We start from the raw sequence: 25,706 nt of genomic DNA, 5'->3' as shown, positions 1-25,706 counted from the left end.
ATTGCTGTTCTTTTTCCCTTAAATATTTGTTAGAATTTACCAGTGAAACCTCTGGTCTTAGAATTTTCTTTGTGAGATGGTTTTTGTTAATAGATTTAATTCAGATATAGGCCTATTCAGATTTGTTGTTTTGTCTGTCATTTTGATAAAGTTGTGTTTTTTAGGGCACTTATTAATTTCATCTGAGTCGTCCCATTTATTGAAATTAAGTTGTAATATTCCCTTAAACCCAGTGTCATTGAGTCGACTCCGACTCATAGCGACCCTGTAGGACAGAGTAGAACTGCTCCGTATAGTTTCCAAGGAGCGCCCAGTGGACTTGAACTGCCAACCCTTTGGTTAACAGCCGTAGCACTTAACCACTACGCCACCAGGGTTTCCAGGGAGCAGTCCCGTATCATCCTTTTAATGTTTATAGGATCTGTAGTGTTAGCTCTTCTCATTTCTGATATTGGTAATTTGTGTTTTCTCTGTCTTTTTCTTTCTTGATCAGTCTTGCTAGGGGCTTGTCAGTTTTATTAATGGTTCCTGATTTGATGGAGGAACCCAGGTACTGGGTGTGTTACTCCACAAACTGTGAAAAGGCATGGCACTCCTACTGCTCTGCTGAGTTCGATAATTCACTGCAGTGACCACACAGAGCTCACAGACAGCACTCAGGATTATGGGCTTATTAGGGAAGTAACAGGTTACCGGTCAGGTCTGGGAACACTCAGGATGCAGTTCTTCCGTCAGGAGATCCCCTTCTCAGCCGTGCTCACAGGCACGCCTCTCTCTGGCCATCAGCTCTGCCCTGCATAGGCAAGTGTTACAAAGCTCTTTTAGCTCTTCCAGCAAGTACCCGCGAGGTACCCCACTCAAACAATAAGCCTCATCCTGAAGATGCTCAACTCTAATTCCATGGGTCAGCAAACCTTCCTTGCAGAAAGTGAAGAGGACTTGAAGCACTTACTGATGAAGATCAAAGACTGCAGCCTTCAGTATGGACTGCATCTCAATATAAAGATAACAAAAATCCTCACAACTGGGCCAATAAGCAACATCATGATAAATGGAGAAAACATTGAAGTTGTCAAGGATTTTGTTTTACTTGGATCCACAGTCAATGCTCATGGAAGCAGCAGTCGAGAAATCAAATGATGCATTGCCTTGGGCACATCTGCTGCAAAAGATGTCTTTAAAGTGTCGAAAAGCAAAGATGTCACTTTGAGGACTAAGGTGCACCTAACCCAAGCCATGGTATTTTCAGTTGCCTCACATGCATGTGAAAGCTAGACAATGAATAAAGAAGACTGAAGGAGAATTGATGCCTTTGAATTATGGTGTTATTGAAGAATATTGAATATACCATGGACTGCCAGAAGAACAAAGAAATCTGTCTTGGAAGAAGTACAGCCAGAATGCTCCTTAGAAGCAAGGATGGTGAGACTTCGTCTCACTTACTTTGAGCATGTTATCAGGAGGGACCATTTCCTGGAGAAGGACATCATGCTTGGTAAAGTAGAGGGTCAACAAAAAAGAAGATGACCCTCAATGAGATGGACTGACACAGTGGCTGCAGCAATGAGCTCAAGCGTAACAGGGATTGTGACGATAGCGCAGGACTGGGCAGTGTCTCGTTCTGTTGTATGTAGGGTCACTGAGTCAGAACCGACTTGATGGCACATAACAACAACAAGAACATGATATATTGACCCTTTTATCATTAAATATCTTTCATTATCTCTCATAATCATAAATATCTTAAAGTCTGCTTTAATATTAATATAGCCACTCCATTGTTCTTATGTTTACTGTTTGTTTAGTATATTTGTTTGCATCTTTTATTTTCAACCTGTATTTCTTTACATTTAAAAGGTTTCTACTTATGTCAGCATATATTTGGGTCTTGCTTTTATATCCAGACTGACAGTTTCTGCCTTTTAATTGAAGGCTTAGTCCATTTACATTTAATGTAATTATTGATAAGCTTGGATTTATTTCTGCCATTTTGTTGTTTGTTTTCCATTTGTCTCATCTGTTTTTGTTCCCCTGTTCCTTTTTTCCTGCCTTCTTTTGGGCTAGTTGAGTATTTTTTAGCATTGCATTTTAATTTCTCTATTGAAGATTTTCAATTTTCAGCTATACCTATTTTTTTTCTTTTGGTGTTTACTCTAGGGATTACACAAGGCATCTTTAACTTAACAGGCTTTATTTAGAGTCAGTATTGTACTACTTTATATAAAATATAGGTACCTGGCAACAGTATAGGCCCATATATCCCCTTTGTGCCATTGTCTTTATATATTACATTGTCTTTATATATTATATTATGGACCTGACAGTATTATAATTTTTGTCTTAAACAGTTATGTAAATTTTGAAGAAATAAAGAGAAGACAAAAAATATAGCCTTTTATACCCATATTTTTACCATTTTTGGTTATCTTTCATTCCTTCATTTAGATCTGAGTTACTATCTGATATCATTTTCCTTCAGCCTGAAGGACTTCCATTGGTATTTTCTACTAGGTCTTTTAGTGATACAGTCTCTGTTTTTGTTTATCTGAAAATATCTTTATTTTGCCTTCAGTTTTGAGTAATAGTTTTAACAGATTTTATTTATTTCAGCACTTTAAAGATGCCATCCCTTTGTCTTCTGGCCTCCTTTGTTTCTCATGAGAAGTCAGCTGTCATTCATATCGTATTCCTGTATATAAATCTCCTTTTTTCTCTGGCTGCTTTCAAAACTTTTCCCTTTATCTTTGGTTTTCAGCAGAGTGAGTGTTTATCCTGCCGTGAGATCACAGAGCTTCTTGGATTTATGTGTTGATACCGTCACCTAATTTGAGAGGTTTTTGGCTTTTGTTCCTTCCAACATTCTTTTTTCTGTGCCGTTCTCTCTCTCTTCTTTCCATCTGGGACTTCAGTTACACAACTGTTGGGCCACTTGGTATTATCCCACAGGTCTTTGTGGCCTTGTTCATTTTTCGTCAATTATTTTTCTCTCTGATATTCAGATTTGATAATTTTTAAGTTCAGTGACCCTTTTTGTCATCTTCAATCTTCTGTCCTACCCAGTAAATTTTTATTTCAGTTATCGTACTTTTCAGCTCTAGAATTTCCATTTTGATCTTTTTTTAGTTTCTATTTATCTGATAAGAGTCCCTACCTGTTCTTCTTTATGCATATACTTTCCTTTTTATCCTTGAACATACTTATGTTAGCTTCTTTAAAGTCCTTGTTTAGTAGTTGCAACATCTGGATCATCTTGACATTGTTTTCTATTGACTGCTTTCTTCTTTATTTTCATTTTTTCCTGTTAATACATGTGTAGTGATTTTTGATTGGACACTGGACATTATAAGTGATACATTGCAGAGACTCTGGATTTCGTTATATTTCTCTAAAGTGATTTTTGGACTTGAATGGTCTGCAACTCCAGACTGTCTCCCTTGTGGTGAGCAGCTTCTGAAGTCCCTTCTGTTTATCTTCTAGCTGCTACTTTTTTGCAGAGTCGTCTGGGATATCATCCATGCATGTGTAGTTTGGCAGTCAGCTGAAGATTTAAGCAGATTTTGGGCACAGATTTTGGGTCTTACTTCCAGGTGTCCTCCATTGCGGTTCATCTTTTAAGTTTCTGCCTTTTGATTGCTCTCCAGTGCCTTCGATTGGTTGTTTTTTATGTTTTGTCAAGGTTCTTTAATTGTTATCTGCAGATGGGTTAGTGTGACCAAGCTATTCTGCTATTGCCGGAAATCTTTTTTCTTTTTTATAGTTCCCATTTCTTTGTTGAGATTCCCAATCTGTTAATTCATTATGGCCCTATTGTACTTTTAGTCCTTGCACATATTTATAATTGCTGCTTTAAAGTCCTTTTGAAGTGTGCTGATTATAACACCTGGGTCTTCTGTGGTTTGTTTCTACTGATTGTATTTTTCTTGAGTATAGGTCACATTTTTCTGTTTCTTCTCATGTCTGTGGATTTTTAATTGTCTGTTGGACCTTGCTGATGAGCGTTGTAGAAACTCTGGATTCTGTTAGTTTCTCCTGAAGAGTGTTGGTTTTGATCTGGCAAGCGGTTAACTTGGCCAGGTTCAAACTTCAGCTTCTGTTTCCCTGCAGTGGAGAGCAGTGGAAACTACACAGTTCTTTCTGCCTTCAAGCTATTGCTTTTCTTTCTTCCACCCTCACTCTCCAGCTGCTCTTGTGGCCTAAACTCTCTCCTCTGACTTCTCAAGGCAATTAAACTGTAGCTCTTGTTGAGGTCTAGTTACACTGACAGCCATGCAGAATGGAAGTGACCTCAGGCAAAAAGCAGCATAAATGCAAACTTTACCCTTCTTTGAAGGAGAAACTCCCTCCTTTAGTTTCTGCCTGCTTTAAATCCTCTCCCCCATTGCCACCTGATGCCGTCAAGTTGATTCCAACTCATAGTGACCCTACAGGACAGAGTAGACCTGCCCATAGGATTTCCAGGGAGCAGCTGGTGGATTCGAACTGCTGACCTTTTGGTTAGCATTCCAGCTCTTAACCACTGTGTCACCAGGGCTCCAGATTCTCTCTAGTGCCCACAAATCATTGTTTAGACTTTGCTACCATGTATAATTGGTATTTGTTTAAGGGCAGTACACCCTTCTCTGCTCTTACTGCATGTCCCACCTCAGCACTATTTGTTTTTGGTCACATCACTCAACCTCTTTGAGCCTGAGATGCCTCATCTGGAAAATGAGGATAAATAATACCCATGTCATAAGATTTGTGGGAAGGTAAAATCAGCTGACACATGCTAGTTGTACCGGGCTCACGGTGGGCACCTGGCAAGCAGTGACTCTTGAGCATCAAGAAAACTCTTATCTGAGTAAAAGTTGAGAAATATCTGGCCTTGCATTGATTATATAACTTAACAAAAAGCTCAGAAGAAGGTGTTCTGTATTTGTACTTACTGCATGTTTTGCCAGCATGTTGAATGTCTGCTTTTTGAATATTCCTTGTTAGTGTTACCTGAGACTCATATGCCCTCACATGATTCTCACTGTCTTTTTATTTTAGATAATCTGCAAAATGGCTCCAATGCTGAGCAAGAGCACAGTTGTACGCCTGCTGCTGCCTCGATTCTGTGAGCTGTGTGGTGACAGGAAGCTCTTTCAAGTCCGGAAGGTTGGATCATTTAGCTTCAAAATTCTTAAGTTAAAAAAACAGGAACAAAAACATAAAAATTGATTCCTCTAAAGTTTCTGTTTCAGTAGAAACAGTCTGGAGGGAAAAATGTGGCCTGGGTGAACCACGTCAGGAAAACATCTGAAGTATGTTGTCAGTTTTCACTGCTGGGGAATGCAGAGACCTGCGGGGAGGAGTCTGCCTGAGTCAACCTGTTGCTTTTAGGCACAGGCGGATGAGTCATGGGACCGCTGCTGGCTTGTTGTTAGCCACCTCGGCAACTGACCTTGAGAGTCATTAGTGGGGTGATTTGCCCCAGGGGCCTCTCTTATCTTTGCAGTCCCAATCCTGCATCCCTTTTGGTCACTGGCCACTCGGAGTTGAGCTCTTCCTTTCGAAGGCCATGGCCTTCCCTCCCTTAGCGGCCTCATCTTCCAGCTTGCTCTTTGTGGCTTGACTGTCCGACTCCCCCTGATGTCTCATCATGACTCATAGGCAAGACGATTGATCTCATTTACAGCCCGGAGAACATTAAGGTCTCTTTTGCCCTATTGCTAACTGAATGTATTATGTATCAAGATCAATTTGGAACAAGAAAGATCTCGAATCTGGTTACCCTCTTGTAAATCTCCTGTTCTGGATGCACTAGCAGCACCTGGCGTGGTGCCGTGTGGGTGGCGGGCACAGCAAGTGCTCGTTAGCGGTCTGGCTGCTGGTTAGTGGTGTGACGACTGTCACGCGGCTTACTCATTTTCATAATTTGTTAAGACAAAAAGACAACTAAGACTAATGGGTATGCCTTTTGCCTTTTTAAGGTGTGTGCTACAAATTTTGGTGATATTTGTTGTGCCGTTGGACAAGAAGCCACTGAGAAGTTTTTGGTATGTGAAGTTTTGCAAGTTGTAATTGCTGACTCGCGTCTTAGCGGAGTTTCAAAGTCAGTTGTAAAGTCTTACCTTTACAATTCTGTTGCTTTGAAATGCTAGCTCAATTTTGCGTTTCTCTGATTGAAATTCTGTGACTCCTGAAGTTAACATTTTTCATTAGGCAGCTGGTCTGTGGAGTGGAAGGTCTTCCCTGTGGACTTTTGCTGTTGCCCCCTCGCTGGTCACTCTCCCCGATTCTCTTTTCATGGTCAAGCCCCTTTTGACTGCTCTTTCTGGAACACTGCTCTACCACCTCACTCCAGGGCTCAAAAACGTTTGGGATTTTTCCTCAGTCTGTAGGTTAAAATACAGACCCTTAGTGCATTTTCTCAGCTCCCTTTCCCGCCTCACCATCCTAAGTTCTGAACCCGGCCTGGTCCAGTCTCACCTCTGGCTGTACAGCTGAATTATGGGTAGGGCTGGGGCCCCATTGCTACAGATTCTAATTCAGCAGGTCAGGGTAGGGCCCGGACATCTCTGTTTCTTATAAGGTCCCTCATGATTTGGACGAACCACTTCTCTAGCCACATCAGGTAACTTTTCAGCCCCCTCAAGTAACCTTGCTCATTACTGCCCTCTCCCTCAATGGACCCCTACCTGGCAGGACCCTCACTTGAGGTCTTCCTCAGGACAGGACCCATTGTTTTCATCTCTGTCCCCAGTGTCTAGCCCAGTCCTAGAGAGCTGCATAAATGTTTGTAACTTTTATTTGAGAGGATACACTACCTATTGATCGGAAGTTAACCTCAGAAAGTGGAATCTTCAAGTTGATTTTTAAGGTTATGTTTAGAAGCTCGTTTTATTATAAACCATGTCAGTCTACTTCTAACCCAAGAATAATTTTTAATGGGCTGGTGCTCTGAATGTCCTTCTAGTTACTGAGGAACAGCAATGGCCCACATGGTAATCTTTCTATGGATGAACATGTTCATGATCACGTAATATTTCCACGTGTGAAGCATTTTAGTCTACTTATTTTATGTTAGGATGTTAAAAACAAAGATCCTATTCAAGGATAGATTTTAGAAGAGAACATAATCATGACTGGCATGCAGACAGAAAATGAACTCCTGCCAAAGACTTGACCTCACTCGTTTATTAATGAGAGAACCAGTTAAGATATCACAGCTACGTTAATGGAGAAGTGATTGTACCACACGTTTATGGTCAGACCAAGGGTGCTGAAGTGGGTTTACACACGGATTCAAAACTGGTCAGTATCGAGGGTGATAATCAACTGTACCCGCGAGCACAGTTTGCATTTCTGTGGACAGGGATTATTTGCAGTACTCTCAGTTTGTAACAGCTTGCCTTCTATCACTACAGAGTTGTAAGGTACTCTAAAGACAGTGATACCCTGAATGGGAGAGCTAGTGGGGATACCCACTCAATTTTAAAGTTTTTCTCTATACTTCATGTAACAGTGATCCATCATTCAGACTTTTTTGGGGGGTTTTCTCTATTATTCTATTAAATTTAACCAAGCTGTTTACTAAATTATCTTAAAGGAATGTTTATCTCTTTTACTTACCTTGATTTCCATTTGCTTCAAATGATTCCCTTTATACCATTATATTTTCCCCCTTCTTTGTTATTAATTCATGGATATGCCTTAACTCCAGCATTGAGACGGGCCCCACCCAGTTTTGAGTAGCACTATTTTTTTTTTTAAATAATACTTTGTTGTGTTTTTGGTGAGGGTTTACATAGTAGTTTAGGTTCCCATTCAACAATTTCTACACAAATTGTTCAGTGACATTGGTTGCATTTTTTGAAATGCTTGAACATTCTCATTATTTCCATTCTGGTTGTTCTGTTTCCCTTAATCTAGTTTCTCTGTCCTCTTACCTTCTCATTTTTGCTTTAATTTTTGATGATTTGGTTTCACATAGATGATATTTTAAAGGAACACAGTACCACAGGTAATATTATTTATTTTATGAGCCAGTCTGTTATTTAGCTAAAAGGCGACCTCACGGGGTAGTTTTGCTTCTTAAAGAGTATCTCAGGGCAATAGTCTTGGGGAGTCCTTCAGTCTCAGCCTGTCCAGTACGTCTGAATTTTTTAAAGAATTTGAGTTCTGCTCTGCATTTTTCTCCTGTTCTATCTGGATCCACCTATTGTGGCTCTGGTCTTGAGTAGCACTATTTTATTTGCTTTGGTAGATCCCAAAGTTTTTTGAGCTCTGCTCAGATAATGTTTGGGGGATGCGAAAAGCTTGTGCGGAGTGCTTCATGGCTGTGTCCTATACCACGTCACCTGAGGTCCGGAGGGCCAGGCTCTCGCCGCTCTTTATCAGGCTCATCAGTGACCCCTGTCGATGGGTAAGTCAGCACTTGACTGTGTATTGCACCTGTGAGTCCATAGCAAGGTCACAGGCCTCACGTGGGTGTCCACATGTGTGCCCATGGACTTGGCGCATGCGGTAACAGATTGGCATCATTAGGTGTAGGACTAAACCCATTGCTGTCAAGTCCATTCTGACTCATAGCAACCCTGTAGCACAGAGCAGAACTGTCCCATAGAGTTTCCAAGGCTGTAGTCTTTACAGAAGCAGACTGCCACATCCTTCTCCTGCAGAGTGGCTGGTGAGTTTGAACTACCAACTTGTTGGTTAGGAGCCAAGCGCTTTAACCACTGCACCACCAGGGATCTTGGTATAGAATTAGGGCTCCTAAGAATCTGAAAAGCTTTGGGGGATATTAAGACAGCACCGTGGACCTTCACACTCTTAGAGCATGGAGGTCATGGCCAGTGGAACTCAGGAGGAAAGAACCACAGTTGTGGATTGTTGCCTTTTCTGTTATGGTCAGGAATTTGCCTCGGCATGATTAATAAGATCTGTTCAAACACTTTACCAAGCCTGGTGTTACCTGATGCGGACTAACATTCTGGAAGAATCAGAAACATAGAGTGGGGCCTGGCGCTCCCTCGTTTTCTGTTTAAGTCCGGGAAACGACTTAGGAAGCAGGAGTTATGCTTAGACGTCTCATCTGGGCCGATGCTATACTCAGCCTGCTGCTCCCTCCGGTTTCAGGTGCGCCAGGCTGCCTTCCAGTCCCTGGGCCCCTTCATTTCCACCTTTGCAAACCCCTCCCGGGCTGGCCTGTATATCCGAGAAGATGGGATCCTGAGCATCCGACCCCCAGCCCAGGCCCGAGGCTCAAGTTCTCCTCCTCCAGGCAGCTGTGCTGACACCTCCTCAGCCTGGTAAGGTCCCGCCAGCATGGGCACCTGGACCCCTGCTTCATCTCCAGCGTCCACCTCAAACACTAGCAGTTATCTCCTCCCGAGGTTTAGTAACAGTGACCTTCTGGGCAAGATGGGATATTAACGCTTTAATTATGTAAAGAAGCAAAAAGTAATTGCAATAATGATTTTGAGACGTGACTACTGGGTTATAAATAATGAAGCTACTGTGTCTCCTAAATTTAGATAAAATATTCATTGAGAGCAGTGATTAAATAACCTGTAAAGAGAATTTTCTCTCACTTTTCAATTAATGAAGTTCTTTGGATAATTTACAACAAGAAAGTCGGCAGGTCTCCCAAACACACTTTTGTGATGTAGGATATTCTGTGCCCTAACCTACCATTAGTAGGTTCTGCTCCGTGTTTCTAGTGTGGTGACTGACGTGGGAGTTTTTATCCCAGCCCCAGGCACTTTATGGGCATCTCTCCATTGTTGCTCTTAGTCAGGAGAGTAGCAGTGGACAGTTTGACATCTCAGGTGATACAAATCCTTTTTAAGACGAGTCCATCCTTCCTGATCCTTCCCCCATGAGAAGGTACCGAGTTCCCGCTCGGTGTCAGGCCCACATGCAGCATTCCCTTCTCGGAGGCTTTCCCAGTAGCTAACAAGTAGCCCACTCGTAGGCAGTTTGCACCTTTATTTCCTAATGCCTGCCCACTGGTGGATGTGTTGGTCAGCAGTGGATCTCGCACCTGGGGGTGTGTCTTCAGAAGATGGGGCTCCTGCTCCCCTTGAGTAACTGCATAGTAGAGGGGTTGGCCGAGCCTCCATGTGGGGCTTTCAGGGCACAGAACACCCCCGGGGAGTGAAGGGGGCTGACGGGAAGCTCCTCTCGCTGCCCGCTGGCACTAGGAGACGCAAGGCGGGTCGGGTGGCTGGGTGGGGGAGGAGGCCCGGAGGTGCGAGGATGTGGGTCCTATGTTTTTCCCAGTCTGTTACGCAGTGCTCAAGGTTTGCCTCCACCGATTCCACCTAGTTCAAGGAAGCCTGTGCAGAGAGAGCCAGATGTGCCGCTGGAAGGGACGTTCTTGGAAACCAGCCATTCCCCGCATGTCAGTCGCTCCCCTAACGGCCCAACAGAAGACCCAACGGAAGGCTGTGCCGTGGCTGTAGACAGGTTGCCCAGGCTTTCCCCCGGGCCCAGTGCCTTCTCCAAGCTCCCTGATTTGAGCGATCGCCCTGCCAACAGCCACCCTGGACCAGGTTCTTCAGCCTGCCCAGGCAGTCCCGAGGATGTATTCAGCAACTTGCTGTACTGGCAGACCCCTCTCCCTGACATAAGCAAGGACTTGGAGCTGCTTCTGGGCAAGGCTGGGCAGCAGGAAGACATCTGCTGTGGCTCCAAGACGGTGCCTAGCAGCTGTGTGCCCAGTAGTGAGATTCAGAAAGTCCTTGATAGCTTGCAGGAGGACATGATGAACGACCCAGACATCCAAGGTAAACGTCGCCTTTGTGACTAAAGAGAGGTGGGTTGGTCTGTGCTGTGTACAGCCTGCCGCCACTCTCACTTGCCCAGGTGTGCATGTGGGTTAACACTTACGTGTGAGCCATGTAGCTATTTATTTTTATTTTTTTTGTTGTCTCAAGAGGAGACACCTGTTCAGTCTTACCACACCTGGGACAGAGAGGTCTCTGTGCAGGGACCTGCACGAGGAGCTTGTCTCCTGTCTGCCATCGTGCCCGTGGGCAGAAGTGGGGAGTCCCTGGCGTCTCTGCTGCAGTGGATGTGTCACTAGCTCTTGGCGCACCATTCGTTGCTCCGCATGTTATCAGGCCCTTTGTAGTTCCCAGCAGCCAAGGATGCAGCTTGTTCTGGACCCTGTTAACTCAGCCCTCAGGCAAACTTTAAGGCTTTGGTCTTGGTACAGAAGGAAAATTACAACTTCTCCTTTGGGGTGTTTTTCATTTTCTGACTAGTGCCCCCACCGAGTGTCTCATCTGGGGACAGACCTTGCAATCCATATCCACTGTCACGGCTCTTCTTGTTCCCTGAGTGGTGCTATATTTGTATTCTTCCTTGAGCCTGAGAGATGGGGAAAACAACACGCGCCGCTGTTGCTGGGCAGAGTCTTGTCAGGCTTTTGGGAAGGAGATGTGGAAATCCAGTTCACCCTCTGATTAGTCTTTGTCCTTAAATTTATAAAGGATATTAGGTACATGTTTGCTGAAGGGGCGAGCTCACGTAACATGCCACTTATAAGAGCTACAGACAAAGATCTGATTTTGGAAAACACGTCTCTAAAATGCACGGACCCCCAAGGCCATCGCAGGCTCAGTGCTGGGGGCTGAGACCACTGACCCAAACCCAGCACTGACCCAGGGGTGTACAACTACCCAGAGGGGTGGGTAGGGCTGTGACAGTGTGGCTGTGACACGCCCTGGAGGCTCAGGACAGCAAGCTGGTGGTCCCTGGGAGCAGAGGGGATGGATGTCTGGGGAGGACCTCACAGAGGGGGTGACATTTGACATGGTTTAGGGGGTGACTGGTAACCCGCTGGCTAGAGAAGGAGGGGGGCGGTGAGCTTCAGAGGTTCTGTCTGTTCCCTGAGGTAATTGCCAGTCAGATCTGGTGTGTATGCGCACACATAATTTTTTTTTTTTAAGAAAGGGTCTGCAGCTTTCATCAGAGCTCAGAGAGATCTGTGACCCAGAAGATTCAGAAATAAATGACTTGGAGGGTATTTGCGAGCCGGTTGTGGCTGAAACCATCGCTTGGGCCATGGGGAGGGTGTGCTGCCAGTGGGGGGCCAGCTAGAAGCTGTGAACGTCATCATGAGTCGTGGGGCCTACTGCATGTAACTGGTAGAAAGCAGGATGCAGGGAGCATGGTGTATGTGTGTGTACGTGCGCACGTGTGTGCGAGCGTGCATGGGAGGTGGGAGGCGTGGAAACATCCGGTTTATTTTTACAGAAAGGGGTGTGAAATATGTGACCTTGACTCTTTAGGAGGATCATCAGTCAGGATACTGTGCATGGGAAGAAAGAATAGTCCTCGGGGCTTGGTGAGCGAGACCTTTACTATCTGTGCAGAAGTGGATTTACACTACAGGAGTGTGCGTGTGTGTGTGTTCACAGGCATGTGCGCGTACACGTGCGTGTGTGTGGCTGGTGGAGAAGGTAGCCATCCTGCTTTATAAATGGGGGAGCAGAGCGCCCCTCCTCCAGTCATGAACTGCCCAGATGACCTGGTGGTTCAGGAACATCACGTCTTTCTGTGAAAGGTGACAGAAGGAGCGTGGTTTTCCTAATTGAGGCTTCTAGAGTTGAGGTTTGATGCTCTGTGCGAGGTGTCTGGCTGAGACAGTTAACGCTAATAGCCGGAAGTACCCCACCTTGCCGAGGGCTTGTTCAGAGGCTCCAGAGCACGATCTCTGCCTTTTCTAGGCCGGGTGCAGACGTGCGGAGTGTGTGTCTGTGTGGCTCACCTGCATCATGTGGCTTCATGCACACTGCGCTATTTTGAAGAAAGACGTCTCTGAAGTGAGTCCCCAAACCAAATAAAGTTATTAAAATTCTGGAAACTTCCCTCCCTCCAGCTCAAGTTCAGGTCTTATCAGCCGCTCTGAGAGCCGCCCAGCTTGACTCCGAGAATGCGTCAGAGAGCCAACCGACAGGAGATCTAAATGAAGTGCCCGCAGCAGACCCCCCCTCTGCCTCTGGAAATCAGATCGCGCTGTCTGCCTCCTCCTCCCCGGACACGCTTGCCGCGGCCAGGATATTACAAAGCACAGTGAGTGTCTGCCTGGTGCCTCAGCCACCGAGGATGTGACAGAAATCACAAAGCTGCACTTGCTTTTATTAACATATCCTGGCAGAGATGATAAATGGCAAATTTAATTTTATTCTTAAGGTCATGTTTTGGATAACTAGACAACCAATCAATCAGGTGATTGATAACCCTGAGTCTCTTCCACAGAAAGAAGAGTGGGGAGACCAAAAAGTGCCTTCCCTCTTCTCCAAAGATGGCGAGAATGGGCTCTTTGGGCGGATTGACCATATAAATGCTCTGTTTCACTGCTGGCAGACGTTTACGTCTCTTAATAGTGGAGAGTGAATGCATGTAGTTCGTAGAAGTTAAGGCTGACAGAGGCTTTGCAATGGATCACCTCATTTCATGGAGCTCTTTAACACATGGCTGCTCCAGTGGTGATACCACACGTTTCTTCTCAGAGACAAGGGTTTGAAACCCAGCAATGACTACCAACCAGCTCGCCATCTCTCCCTCTGCAGCGTGGAGCTGGGCCCTGTGAGATCAGGGCCCTGTGAGACCTCAGCCCTGTGAGCCCTGGGCCCTGTGAGACCTGAGCCTTGTGAAACCTGGGCCCTGTGAGACCTGGGCCCTATGTGACTGAGGCCCTGGCAGTGGGTGAGGAGGGAGCCTTGTTTTCTTACTTGGAGTTTCTCCAGAAGCTTTCTCGTGCCTTCATGGTTGGATGCTTCTGTGCCTTCCTGATTCCTACCAAGCGTCTGCTTGGCCACTCTGAGGCCTTTCATGACGGGGCGGTGGAGGCGGGGATGGGAGAGGGTCAGGGTTAAGAAGAAAACGAAACAAAACAAAACAAAAAAACCCACTGCTATCGAGTTGATTCTAACTCCTAGTGACTCCATGTGACAGAGTAGAACTGCCCCATAGGGTTTCCAAGGCTGTCATCTTTATCTAAAACATGACCTTAAGAATAAAATTAAATTTGCCACATCTTTCTCCTGCAGGGTGGCTGGTGGGTTTGAACTGCCAACCTTTTGGTTAGCACCCCAGTGCTTAACCGCCACGTCACCAAGGCTCCTTGGGTTAAGAAGAGGAAGTTAAAGTTCGAGTGGCAGCCGTGATCTGAAAGCTCTCAGTTCCTTGGTTCCTCACCTCACCACGTGCTGTGAGGGTTAATGCCTACCAACTCATGGGTCTCCAGGGCCAGAACCTCAGCTGTTTATCCGTGTACAAACTTTAATTTATTATAGTGATTGGACTGACTCATCACCTTCCTTGCCCCCTAGGCTTGCTCCAATAAAGCAAAGCAACACAAATATTTAAAAAGCCCAAAAGTAAAATATTTAAGAGTTCTTTAAGATTGACTAGTAAAAAATGCAGCGATGTCCTGTTTTGCTTCTTTATTTTGGAAAAAAATGGCAAGAATACTCAAGTTGTCCTCGTGAGCTGGAATGGGAGTGTCCCACATATGAGGTAGAAAGGTGTGGGTGCATTTACCTCAGTGAGGGATGTGCTAAATATGTGGGCCTCTTTATCATAAACGGACATGAAACTGAAGAGTAGGTTCCATGGAGCCGCTCTTTTGAGTTCCGTGTCATAAAAGGACATGTTCAGTTGAGCCTTGGTGTCATGGTGCAGGAAGTCTGGGCTCCTGAGCTGGCCTGTTTGCCGCCAGGGCTCTGGTGGTGTCAGTCAGGATGCTCCCAGTTGTGAAAGAAGGGACAGGAAGCAAAAAAAACTTACAGAGGCTTAAACACTGAGGAAAGTGTCCCCTCACGTGGAAGACAGGAAGAAGGAAGAGGTTGGCAGGCCTAGGGCTGGTCAGCTCCATGTTGACACCATCACCCCCCTCCCGCCCCGGCCAGCCCAGGCCACCTCTGGTATATTGATTTTGTCCTGACTGTTTCCTGTGGGCATGAAAATACCCAGTGGAAGGAGAGGGACCATTTCTTCCCATTTGTCCCTTTGAAGAACAAGGAAAACCTTGGCCAGAAACACTTCACACCCTGTCTCAGGCCCCTTCCCAGTCTTCCCCCCACCCCTCATCGCTGGCCTCATGTGCTTATGGGGTCAGCATGGCAGGCTGGGTAGAGAACATGCCCCTGTGGGCAGGGTGAGTCACTGCCTGGAGTCGGGATTCAGTCAGAGACAGGAGACGCAGCGTCAGGGTAGTGCCGCCACGGTGGGGATTTACTGGGGAGATGAACTCAATACCTTTTGGGGTTGCCTTGACTTGTGGCTTAAAAACCAAATACCGGTTGCCGTCGAGTCTATTCTGACTCATAGCGACCCTGTAGGACGGAGGAGAACTGCCCCATAGAGTTTGCAGGGAGCGCCTGGTGGATTCGAACTGCCGACCTTTTGGTTAGCAGCTGTAGCACTTAATTGCTATGCCACCAGGGGTTCCTGTAGTGGCTTACTTATGCCTTAGTTTAGCTCCTGGAATGAGCATTATACCTAACAGTTGCACTGAAGACTTGGAAATAAAATTAATTCCTAAAATGGATAACAACGGATTCCAGCGGCACAGTTTATTAGCATATGTGAATTACTGTTAAGTTGGAGGAATTGAGGTCTGAGGTCCTCAGACCAACATCTTGGCATTCTATCACGTGCTCTGTTAAACAGCACGTTTCACTGAAATCCTTGGTAACGGAAGGGTCTGGTGGCATGCCTCCGGGCAGACGAGGCGTCTATCGGTATATTAATCGACTTTCCTGGGTCATGTACTGAGCTGATTTGTCGGAACCTGTTAAGCTGGTAGACAGTATGACATTTCAAGTGCAAGTAGGAAATCCAGGTCATGGCTGAAGGAGAAGGTCAGGTCCTTGCCAGTTAATGTTAATCAACGATCAGAGACCAATATGTTACCATTGAATGTTCCCGCTCATTTTAATTGTTAACCTAATGCAAAGAAAGGTTTATCAGCAAGTATTAGTAGTGTTTGTATATGTGAAAGTCGACCACAGTTTTTCAAATGAATACTTTTTCACCAGTCACATCTTCTCCCTCACATTAAATGGGCTTCTCCCCCTGCGTCCCCTCTCCCTGGCCCAGCGCCGCTGCCAACTCTGGTTCCCGGGAAGGGCTGGAGCTGCTTGCCTCGCCATTTCTGCAAGCCCCATCCTTCCTTCTGGAGTTGGTTGTCTGTGCCTTACACATGTGGCTGTTACTTGAGGGCAGTAGTTAACCCTCAGAAAACAGTATACTACAAAACAGTACATGCCGACTGAAGTGGACGATACTCAGCAATTGTGCCTTTGTGGTTTTGTAAGGGCCTTAAGCAGTCTTGAAATTAAAACATACAATGTCTGTTTTCCTTGGCATTTTACAATGACTGGTTATACAGCATCATATATAGCTGTGCAAATGGGTTTTTTAGCATCTGGGAAGATACCATTGACTTCTTCCAGGGAAGCTCTGGTCTAGGTTGTCAATGCCAGAAGTTGCTGCTGGCACTGAAAGAGGGCTCATTGAAGGGGGAGCAGCTGGGCAGCGTCCACTTTTGGAGTAAGTTGGTAACATGCCAGATTAACTCTGCAGGGTCCAGACAAAGATCACGATGGGACCAGCGACCCTCTGCAGGCTGAGCGGAGGCACAACCCAACCCCACATGAAGAGAATAAATCTAAACTACAGGTTTGTGAAAATATCATGTATGTTTGTTGAAAGAAAAGCAGCTCAAAACATTGCATCTCTTGAAAGTTACATTTAAGAATGGCCATTGGAACCAAAGTACTTTCCTTCCATCATTAATTACATCTCTTAGTTTATAATCTCTGCTGCTAATATTACCTCTCAACTTGAAAAAAAAAAAGTTCTAAAATATGTGTTTAAAGTCTTCTGAACAATCTAGAATGATATTCTAGTAAACCAAATAGGAGAAAAAAATTGGTGTCTATACATGAATGTTTAGCATCTGTTCACCCAAGTTATTTACCCTTTTCTTCTCCAAAAAGTTTTTGACAGCTTCTTTTGTTAACATCGGACCTTGCTCTGTCTTGTGGATTGGTTTCTTGAACCACGTACATCCTCTTGGATGCTTTGTAATTGCTGTATCCCATTGCCCTCATGGAGGTAAACATCAGTGGGATGATGTTTTATGAAGGAGGCGTCCCATCATTGGGAAAAAGCAGTGATGACTCAGTTTAGGGTCTTGGGCCTTCTGGGGACAGTTACAAGAAAAGTGAAGACTATCTCCATCCTCAAGAGCCGTGTGCACTAGTGTGACTAAACATTGCTCTTTAGACTTTCCTAAAAGATACCAAACACTGATTCTAAAAAGGCGAGTGGCGGGCACTGCTTCAACTTCATCCCAAGTTTATACCCCACCTGCATCCCTGACCCCACGGCCGTAAGCAGCTCACCACTTTAGGGGAAAGTGGCTTTAGGAAGGCCTTGTAGCCGACACGTTTCTGCTTGGTTGTTTTCCCCTTGAACCTTCGTGCTCCCCTGTTCTTTGGCCTTCTCTCCCACCAGCACGGTGGTTTTCCTGTCTCTCCCATCGCCCAGGACATCATCCCTCAGCCCCTCCTTGACCAGTATGTGTCCATGACTGACCCAGCTCGTGCCCAGACCGTGGACACCGACATAGCCAAGCATTGTGCCTACAGCCTCCCAGGGGTGGCACTTGCCCTGGGCCGGCAGAACTGGCATTGCCTGAAAGACACCTACGAAACGCTGGCTTCTGACGTGCAGGTAAAGTGGCTTGCACAGCGGTGCACCCAGAAGTAGGGTGGGTCCCCCGCTGGGAAGGAAAGGGCAGCTGGCACAGGGTCACTGCCCCCTGCTTTATGTGGGTACAAACTGGGTATTGACTGGTCTCGGATGAAATCAAGCCTCACGTGGCCAACACCTGCCAGTATTAGTTGGGCTCTAGAAATGCCATTTAAGATCTCAATAAACACAGACCTCAGCTTGGTCTCTGTGATTGTCTGTCTGTCTGCCGCATGCTGACAGTGGAAGGTGCGTCGGACCCTGGCCTTCTCCATTCATGAGCTGGCTGTGATTCTCGGGGACCAGTTAACGGCAGCCGACTTGGTGCCCATCTTCAATGGATTCTTAAAGGACCTGGATGAAGTGCGCATCGGGGTCCTTAAACACCTGTACGATTTCCTAAAGGTAGGAAGAGGGTGAAAAGCAAAACAGAAACCTCTTGTCTTCCCACATTCTTAAAACCCTGGATATGTAAGGTGTGAATGAAAAAAAAAAAAATACAGCGTCTCGGTTTCTTCATGAAAACATACCATCCCAAATCTTAAACTCTTACCCTTCCCCCAGTGAAGGCTGAGTATTTTTATGTCTTTCCTCCTAATCTTCCTGTCTTTGAGAGTTTCAGTTCTAGGGAAGATGCCAGTTACATAACCTCGCGTGCTCTGTGAAAAAGGAGAAACCGAGGCTGGGGTAATGACGTGATGTGCCCAGAGGGCACCCGGGGACAAGCCCCAGCCAAATCAATCTCAGTTCCTCATGAAGGGCTTTTTCTGCAAGACACTGCTGGTTCTCTTCTTGCTGCCTTTTTTTTCCCCCCTCCTTCTAAAGGAATAATGAGTTTGAAAATAAGAGTTTAAAAATGACCTAGAGAAACTAATGAGTTGCATCCACACTAGCCAGAGCTGCCCTTGAAGGACTCGGGTGTGTGGCTGCACTGGTCCAGGCTTTGTCCCCAGTGCAGAGGGTGATAGCCACGCCGACGATCTGGGAAGCAGCCTCTGCCCGTGACACAGCAGGATTTCTGAGCATACACATGCTTGTTTGATTTAGGCAGGAAATTATGAAAGAAAGGGTCCTAGGGGTATTTAGGAATTCAAACGCACATGCTTGTGCTAGCCAGGGGAAAAGGGCGGAAGTATTCATTTAACGCTGTGTTGATTCACAGCCACGCCGCCGGTGACAGACGACGAGGTCCTAGGAAATGCAGAGTTCCTGCCAGTGACCAGTGTCTCATCAGAAATGCAGTGACAGTGGGCAGTTGCGGGGTCTTGAGGGAGTACACGTGCTCATTTACATACACCTGTTTTTCAAACAGTTGCTTCATGCAGACAAGAGGAGAGAATATCTTTATCAGCTTCAAGAATTTGTAGTGACTGATAACAACAGGAATTGGAGGTTTCGATATGAACTAGCAGAGTAAGTAAAGCCTGTTTGGGGAGAGGAGAAGGCAAATGAGACCGAATAATAATTTTCCTACCTAATAATTGATTTCTAAACTAGGAGTAATGGTGTTCTTTTGGTAAAAGAGACTATGCCTTTATTTAGGGATAAACTGAATTCCACACTCATGTAACAAATACCATGGTCTCCGGGGAGACACTGATTTCCAGACGAAGACAGGGCTCGAGACACTTTTGAATCAGAGTGTTCTGCTGCTCTGGAAGGCAATTTATTTGAACCAAATACAAGATGAATCACCTGCTCTTCAATATTTTCCTATTAATCAGAGCAGTTTTTTGCCAGAGCTTTCTTGAACATTCTGAGTGCAGTCCTCTCTGAAGGGTACAGTGTGGTCTACGCACTTCAGCTCCTAAAGAAAATCACGCTGTCGTCAGTGGTATGAAAAGATCTAACCCAGCTCAGACAATTATGAAATAAAAATGTCCCCAAAGGTGGCTCGTATCTGTACATCATTGTGTCTGTAAAGGAGTTATTTAACTCCTGTTGTGCCAGCAAAAAGGAAATGACAAAGGTTTCACCGCTTCTAAAAGAATGAAAAACATCACTGAACTAATAATTCTCCTCCCTGATGTGTACAGGGTGCTTTCTGGGAGGCTGCGTGGCCGTGTGTGCGGCGGTGATGGTTTGGGTTTTGGTTCTCACCGTGTGGGGGTTCATTTCTGTCTCCTTTTCGCGTACATCTTTGTTCTCTCTCAGATGGTCATCTCCCCCGCAGAAATTCGTCAGGCTTTTGCAGCTATTCAGGATGTGATTTGGCCGATGCCAGGGGCAAACTAAAAGATCTTTTCTTTGCAGTGATCTTTAATCATTATGCTTAATCTGAGAGATTGAGGTTTTCAGTCATTGTGCCCTGTTCCCAGCTCAGTGTTCTAGAAGAACAGAGAAAAACAGGCCCGAGAGTTCCATGAAAGCTTTGCGACCTCTGGTGGCCACTTGCGGGACCGCGGGCGAGTCGCCTGGTGCTTGGCGAGGCCAGGAAGGGTGCCCATCCCGGCATTATCTCGGAGGGCGCCCTATCTCCCATCTCTGCCTGGTTATTGAAACCAAAGCTGCTGATATGAATTCCGTGTCCCCATGCCCACAATATTGGTATCATTTTTCTGAGAACAGTGCTTTTTGATATGAGAGTATTCACCGGCACTCCTGGCTTCTGGTTCTTACTTCCTCCCGATAGCTTTTTCATTTCCTTTAGTTGCCTGTGTGGAAATAATGCCATTTATTTTTCTCCCCTTCTCCCCCAGCCCCATTTAGCAAACAGCAAAAGCTGCGGAGGTAGGTGGCCTCGCCCAGCTAGCTTATGAATTTTTCTTTGTATTTTTGGAAGGCTGCAGGTCTCTGGGTGAACTTGCCAGGTTTCAGAAGACCCTAGTGCAGGGCTCTGAGCAGACAAGCCGAAGCAAAAAATTTAATTTGCAGTTTCAGGAACTCCAAGAGGGTGTGAAAGAAATCTCATCTGAGTTTTCCCTGATCAGCCAATCTTTGGGAGCCTCGGCCTCCTGGCTATTTTTATGTTATCTGATTCTAAACAGTTTTATGTGCTTTCAAGATGATAACCTAACATTGAAATATTAAGTCCATCTACATAAATTTCTCAGCCTCTGTTTTTTGAAGTTTAATTCATTTCCTTTTTATTTTTTGGTGAGGGAGAGTTAAGATTTCTTTTCTCCCATACTTCCTGGCATGTACTTTCCACGGAGCTTTCTGCTCTTGTATTTTTCCATTGCCAGCCTCACCGGGCCCCAGTGCCAGCCACCCCCAGCCTGGTGGTTTTTATCTGTAAGACGAAATGAGAATAATGAGAAATAAATAAGGTGTTTTTTGTTGTTGTTTTTGCCAAAAGAATGATTTCTGATTTCCATTTCAGACAGCTGATACTGATTTTGGAACTCTATAACCCCCAGGATGTTTATGATTACCTAACGCATATTGCTTTAAAGCTGTGTGCAGATAAAGTTTCTGAAGTTCGGTGGATCTCCTTCAGACTAGTAAGGCATCAAGGCTTTTTTCTCTTTGTGGTTTTTGGAAATAGAAATGCTTATGTATCTTCCATTTTCATTCCTTTATTTTTTCTGGGCTTAATTCGGCAGCTTTACCTATGAAACCAGCTTTTAAATTTCGAAACGAAGAACTTTATTGTAGCTGTATCAGTTTGAAAAACAGCTTTTTGTTAAGTTGTATGCTTCATTGATGGAAATTATAGATCAATCACTTTGAATGGGAAACCCTTGAAATACTGGCTTTTTTTTTTTTTTTTTAATATGGGTTGGGTTTGCTGTTGAGCATGTTTTTGTAGAGAAGTATTTAGTGAGCAAAGACTCCAGCACAGAGAACCCAATTCTGTTTTATGTGAGCTTACCCCAACTGAATACAGAGAAAAACATCCCTTTTGAAAACATTGATTTGCCAAGGGACTCTGATGTTATTAAACTTGTATAAAAATGACATGTTCTGGAAGTTGATGATTATTCTGCAAGGGGACGTGCTCTAAAATTTGGAACCTTAATATTAGTCATGTATTTTTCCAGTGTCAATTCCTTTGTAAATTTCACTTTTATGAAGGGGTCTGTGCGTGCAAGTGTGTGCCTGTGTGTGTAGCCATATACAAAGCATCTTTTTTCTCTGTGTTCTAATGATTACCATGACAGAAATGCGTGTCCCTCATCCTTATAAATCCATTTTAAAGGAGGAAGGGTGCATGACAATGTCTGGTTTCCACGTGGAGTGGTATTTGTAATGCAAGTAGAGGGCAGTGTTTCACATCTGCTCTTCTGATCTTTTCACAGGCCGTGGCGATTCTGCACAAATTCTACTCCCACAGCCAAAGTGCCTTGGGGTTAAATTTCATCAATGAACTCATCGTAAGGTTCCGGCACTGCCCTAAGTGGGTTGGAAGGCAAGCTTTCGCTTTCATCTGTCAGGTTAGCATGGCCCCTGGGTGTACATCTGCCATGTGCTGATGTCACGTTCACCAGAGAGAGAATCCCAGCCCTTGGGCACTAGCCGGAAACTGGGAATCAGTGGGCCCACCCTCCTTATCTTACTGGAGAGTGTGACCCACCCAGTGAGCTGAAGGGACTTGCCCAAGGTTACCCAGCTGGCACAGTCATCCATTCCATAGCAGCGATTGAGCGCCTACTGTGTGCAGACGGGCTCTGGATGGTAGAGTCTGAGAGTGGACAAGGCCCTGGTCTTCTAGCACCTTCTGTCTGGTCAGGGGATGACCAGTCCAGGGCTGTGTCTCCCACTGCCCCTCACTTTAGTCAGCTGCCTTGGAGGGAGGGGGTGGGCGTGAAGGACAGAGCAATAACTTCAGGCAGCGATGACTTAACGTCTGTAAACGTGTGGAATGGCGGGTTTCTAGCCAGTAGTAATTGTTGTGCTAAAGGGAATGAGGAGTTGGTGTAGCCTGCCCAGCAGCCTCCACTCCGTCTGCGGATGAAGGCAGCAGCGGTGGCTGCCACTTCTTGAATGCCTCCTTAGTGCCTGGGATCTCATCGCACATGGCACCCTCGACACTAAGAGCCACCATGTGTCGAGCATGGCACAGCCATTCACCTTTGGACCAGCTTTTGTCACAGGAAGCATTTGAAGCCCAGAGAGGCTGAGTAAAGTGCTCTAGCTCACACAGGAGGTGTAAAGCCATTATTCTTTTTTTCTGCTAAAGTGTTACTTTTGAAGTTTTAACTTTTGATCCCGCTCACATTCTCAAGCATGTATGAAAGTAGAGGGAACACTAAATGAGTCTTTGTGGAGCCATTTCCCAGCTTTGCCGGTTGTACGGTGCTGTGGAGGCGGACGTACCTCGCCCCAGGCCCCAAAGCCTTCTTCCTCTCCCACCTAACCACCCCTACAAAGGACTCACCACCGCCCCCTGTTGGGCTCGAGAGGCACCACAGGGATCATTTGACTCGCCAACCCCAGACCTGACGCCACACCCTTCAGTAAGGAAAGAGTCAGCGCCCCAGGTCACTGCGTGGAGAAGGCCTAAATGAAATGATGTTTGTTTTTCCTAAACCTGAAATTTAGAGAACCCACAGTAAGACACGCAGAAGGAAAAGACACCAACTAATTTTGTTCAAGCAAGTAAAAGTTTTTTTTGTTTTTTTGCTTTCACTAATTATTAAAGATTTAGAAAACCTAGGCTAACACAAACAAAAGGAAGTGGTATCCACCAGGGGTACTTCCTAAAGGGCCCTGTTAATTGTCATTTAAATGCAGCTCTAGGGAGGGGCCCTCACCTGGCGGGGAAGAAGGCAGATGCCTGCTGCAGTCAAACCTCTGGCTTGAAACCTGACTCCACTGCTTCTGCGCAATGAGTGGCCGGAGCACCTCAACCCCTGGCCTGCGTTTCATTGTCCAGACGCTCAGTGGGGTGACAGTGTGCACACCTGCCTGGCAGTGCCATCTCCCGGCTTTAACGGGAAAACACACCTGACTGAGTTCCCACCCAGTGCCTGCCACGGTATCCGCCGCTGCAGCCTGCAGGTCACCGTTCAGCGGAAGGGCCCACAGGACGGAGAAGCCACACAGCTGCAGTCTGCCGCTGCCCTTGGTCAGGAGGCTTCTGGGTCGCTAACACACTGGACTCGAATTTTCCCACCCATAAGACTGGGCTCGCTCTGTTCTGAGTTTGGGGGTGAGAGTTAAATGAGATGATGGATGAAAACTCGGTGAGCTGAGAAGCCTTGTGCGGGTGCTGGGGGCTGTCGCGGGGCAGGACTCAGCAGCTCCTTACTAAGGACTGGGCTCTGGGTCGCCCCTTACCTTCTTGCCGTCGAGTCGATTCCAACTCATAGCGACTCTACAGGCAGAGTACAGCTGCCCCATAGGGTTTTCAAGGCTGTCGTCTTTATGGAAGCAGACTGCCAGGTCTTTCTCCTAAGGAGTGGCTGGTGGGTGTGAGCCTCTGACCTTTAGGTTAGCAGCTGAGTGCCTAACCAGTGTGCCACCAGGGCTCCTCAGGGCACTGGACTAGGCTCCAGGACTGGCTGGCACTTGACAGGCACAGCCCCACCCTCGGAGCAGAGGTCGGGGCTCTTCCCTTCCTGGCAGGTGCTTTGGGTAAATGACCTGCCATCCTCAAAAAATCCCCATTGTGCAGATGAGGAAACCGAGGCTCGGAAGGCTAAACCACTTCCCCAAAGCAACCTAGCTGTAAGTGACCAAGGTAGGCTTTGAACCTAGACCGGTCTGGCTGCAAAGATTCTGCTTTCCCCATGGAGAGTTAACCACGTGTAACCCACCCAGTGCTTGGAAAGGAACTGTAATGATTCCCCAATCAAATTCAGTTGTTGAGATTTTTAAATTCACACACGTACATACACATACATGCACACATACCCCAGACCTACAGATTCTGAAATTACTTTTTTGGAATTACACAGATGTACATTTCTTAGAAGGAGGCCTGGTGGTGCAATGGTTAAGTGCTCGGCTGCTAACCAAAAGGTTGGCGGTTGAACTACTGAGTGGCTGTGCGGCAGAAAGGCCTGGAGATCTGCTCCCACAAAGAAAAGCCTGTGGGGCAGCTCTCTTCTGTCACATGGGATCACTATGAGTCGGAATCGCCTCCAGGACACCCAGCAAGATATTTAGAACGGCCGTGCCAGTCCCTACTGAAAATGTCGACTCTGGTTTTCCTCCCAGGCGGCGGTGAGTGAGGAGTGTGTCCCTGTGGACCAATTTGTTGAACACTTACTCCCCAGCCTCCTGAGCCTAGCATCGGATCCTGTGCCCAACGTACGGGTTTTGCTAGCCAAAGCCCTAAAGCAGACACTATTGGAAAAGGGTACGTGGGCTCCGTTCCTGAGTTTACACGTTTTAAACTTTACCCGTTTGTTAGGCAGCAGCTAGATTTTCCCCTTTCGAAGGGTATTGTGGCAGACTGGGTGATGGCAGACCTAAGATACATGAACGTCAATTACTGTGTTACGTTTTAGGCACAGTGACTTGTAGAAATGGACGTAGCTCTGTTGACATTCATAATCCTTTGTGGAAAGGCAAAATATGACATAGTCTTCTGGAAATGAGGGAAACTTTTATAAATTCCAAGTGACCAGACAGGAAGAGAGATTAGGAAAGGTTGCAGACTCTGGCCTTAACTACTATTAGCTTTTTTAATGGTATTATTTTGTAGTCAAAAAAACATTTACAGCCCAACCTAGTCAGTTATTTTAAACCTGAACAGGACTTAGTGTGAGATCGGTTTCCCTTGACTAGTTCATTTCTACACCACGTACCTGGGAAAACACCTTCCACCTGCCCTAGAAATACATTTCCTGCCATCCCACCCCCTCTACCCTGCCAGCAGCCCACTCCTCCTCGAGTCCACATGTTGCCAGCCCTGTTGTATGATAAAAAAAAAAAGGGAAGAAAAAATGGTTTAAAATTTTTTTAGTTACTCTAATTTTATAAGATACGCATACTTGTTCTTGAGAGCCCACCTCTAAAATTTAAGATATACTCTTTGGTTAAAGTAGTTTTATCATCTTAGGGGGCTTAGGCACACA

At 45.9% G+C, this 25,706-nt stretch overlaps 1 protein-coding gene across 20 annotated transcripts in view; it reads left to right on the top strand.

Moving 5' to 3' along the window:
* LOC100654355 (serine/threonine-protein phosphatase 4 regulatory subunit 1-like) overlaps positions 1–25,706 on the top strand; it is a 108,232-nt gene that overhangs the window by 79,460 nt on the left and 3,066 nt on the right. For 7 of the 20 annotated variants that reach the window (XM_064276269.1, XM_064276262.1, XM_064276265.1 and 4 more), the window contains 13 exons: positions 5,032–5,139; positions 5,955–6,020; positions 8,231–8,389; positions 9,103–9,275; positions 10,249–10,754; positions 12,854–13,047; positions 16,567–16,662; positions 17,503–17,721; positions 17,983–18,144; positions 19,052–19,152; positions 21,062–21,182; positions 21,981–22,115; positions 24,844–24,985. In XM_064276269.1, coding sequence (XP_064132339.1) covers positions 5,032–5,139; positions 5,955–6,020; positions 8,231–8,389; positions 9,103–9,275; positions 10,249–10,754; positions 12,854–13,047; positions 16,567–16,662; positions 17,503–17,721; positions 17,983–18,144; positions 19,052–19,152; positions 21,062–21,182; positions 21,981–22,115; positions 24,844–24,985 — 2,182 coding nt within the window. Of the gene's footprint in view, positions 1–5,031; positions 5,140–5,954; positions 6,021–8,230; positions 8,390–9,102; positions 9,276–10,248; positions 10,755–12,853; positions 13,048–16,566; positions 16,663–17,502; positions 17,722–17,982; positions 18,145–19,051; positions 19,153–21,061; positions 21,183–21,980; positions 22,159–23,223; positions 24,986–25,706 lie in introns of those variants that run through there. The other 13 variants (XR_010319323.1, XM_064276264.1, XM_064276263.1 and 10 more) reach the window with 13 other exon arrangements.

This window comes from Loxodonta africana, chromosome 24, assembly GCF_030014295.1.
Source record: "Loxodonta africana isolate mLoxAfr1 chromosome 24, mLoxAfr1.hap2, whole genome shotgun sequence".
Classification (NCBI taxonomy): Eukaryota; Metazoa; Chordata; class Mammalia; order Proboscidea; family Elephantidae; genus Loxodonta; species Loxodonta africana.
The sequence above is the reverse complement of the archived record's forward strand: the minus strand, read 5'-3'. Positions and strand labels throughout refer to the sequence as shown.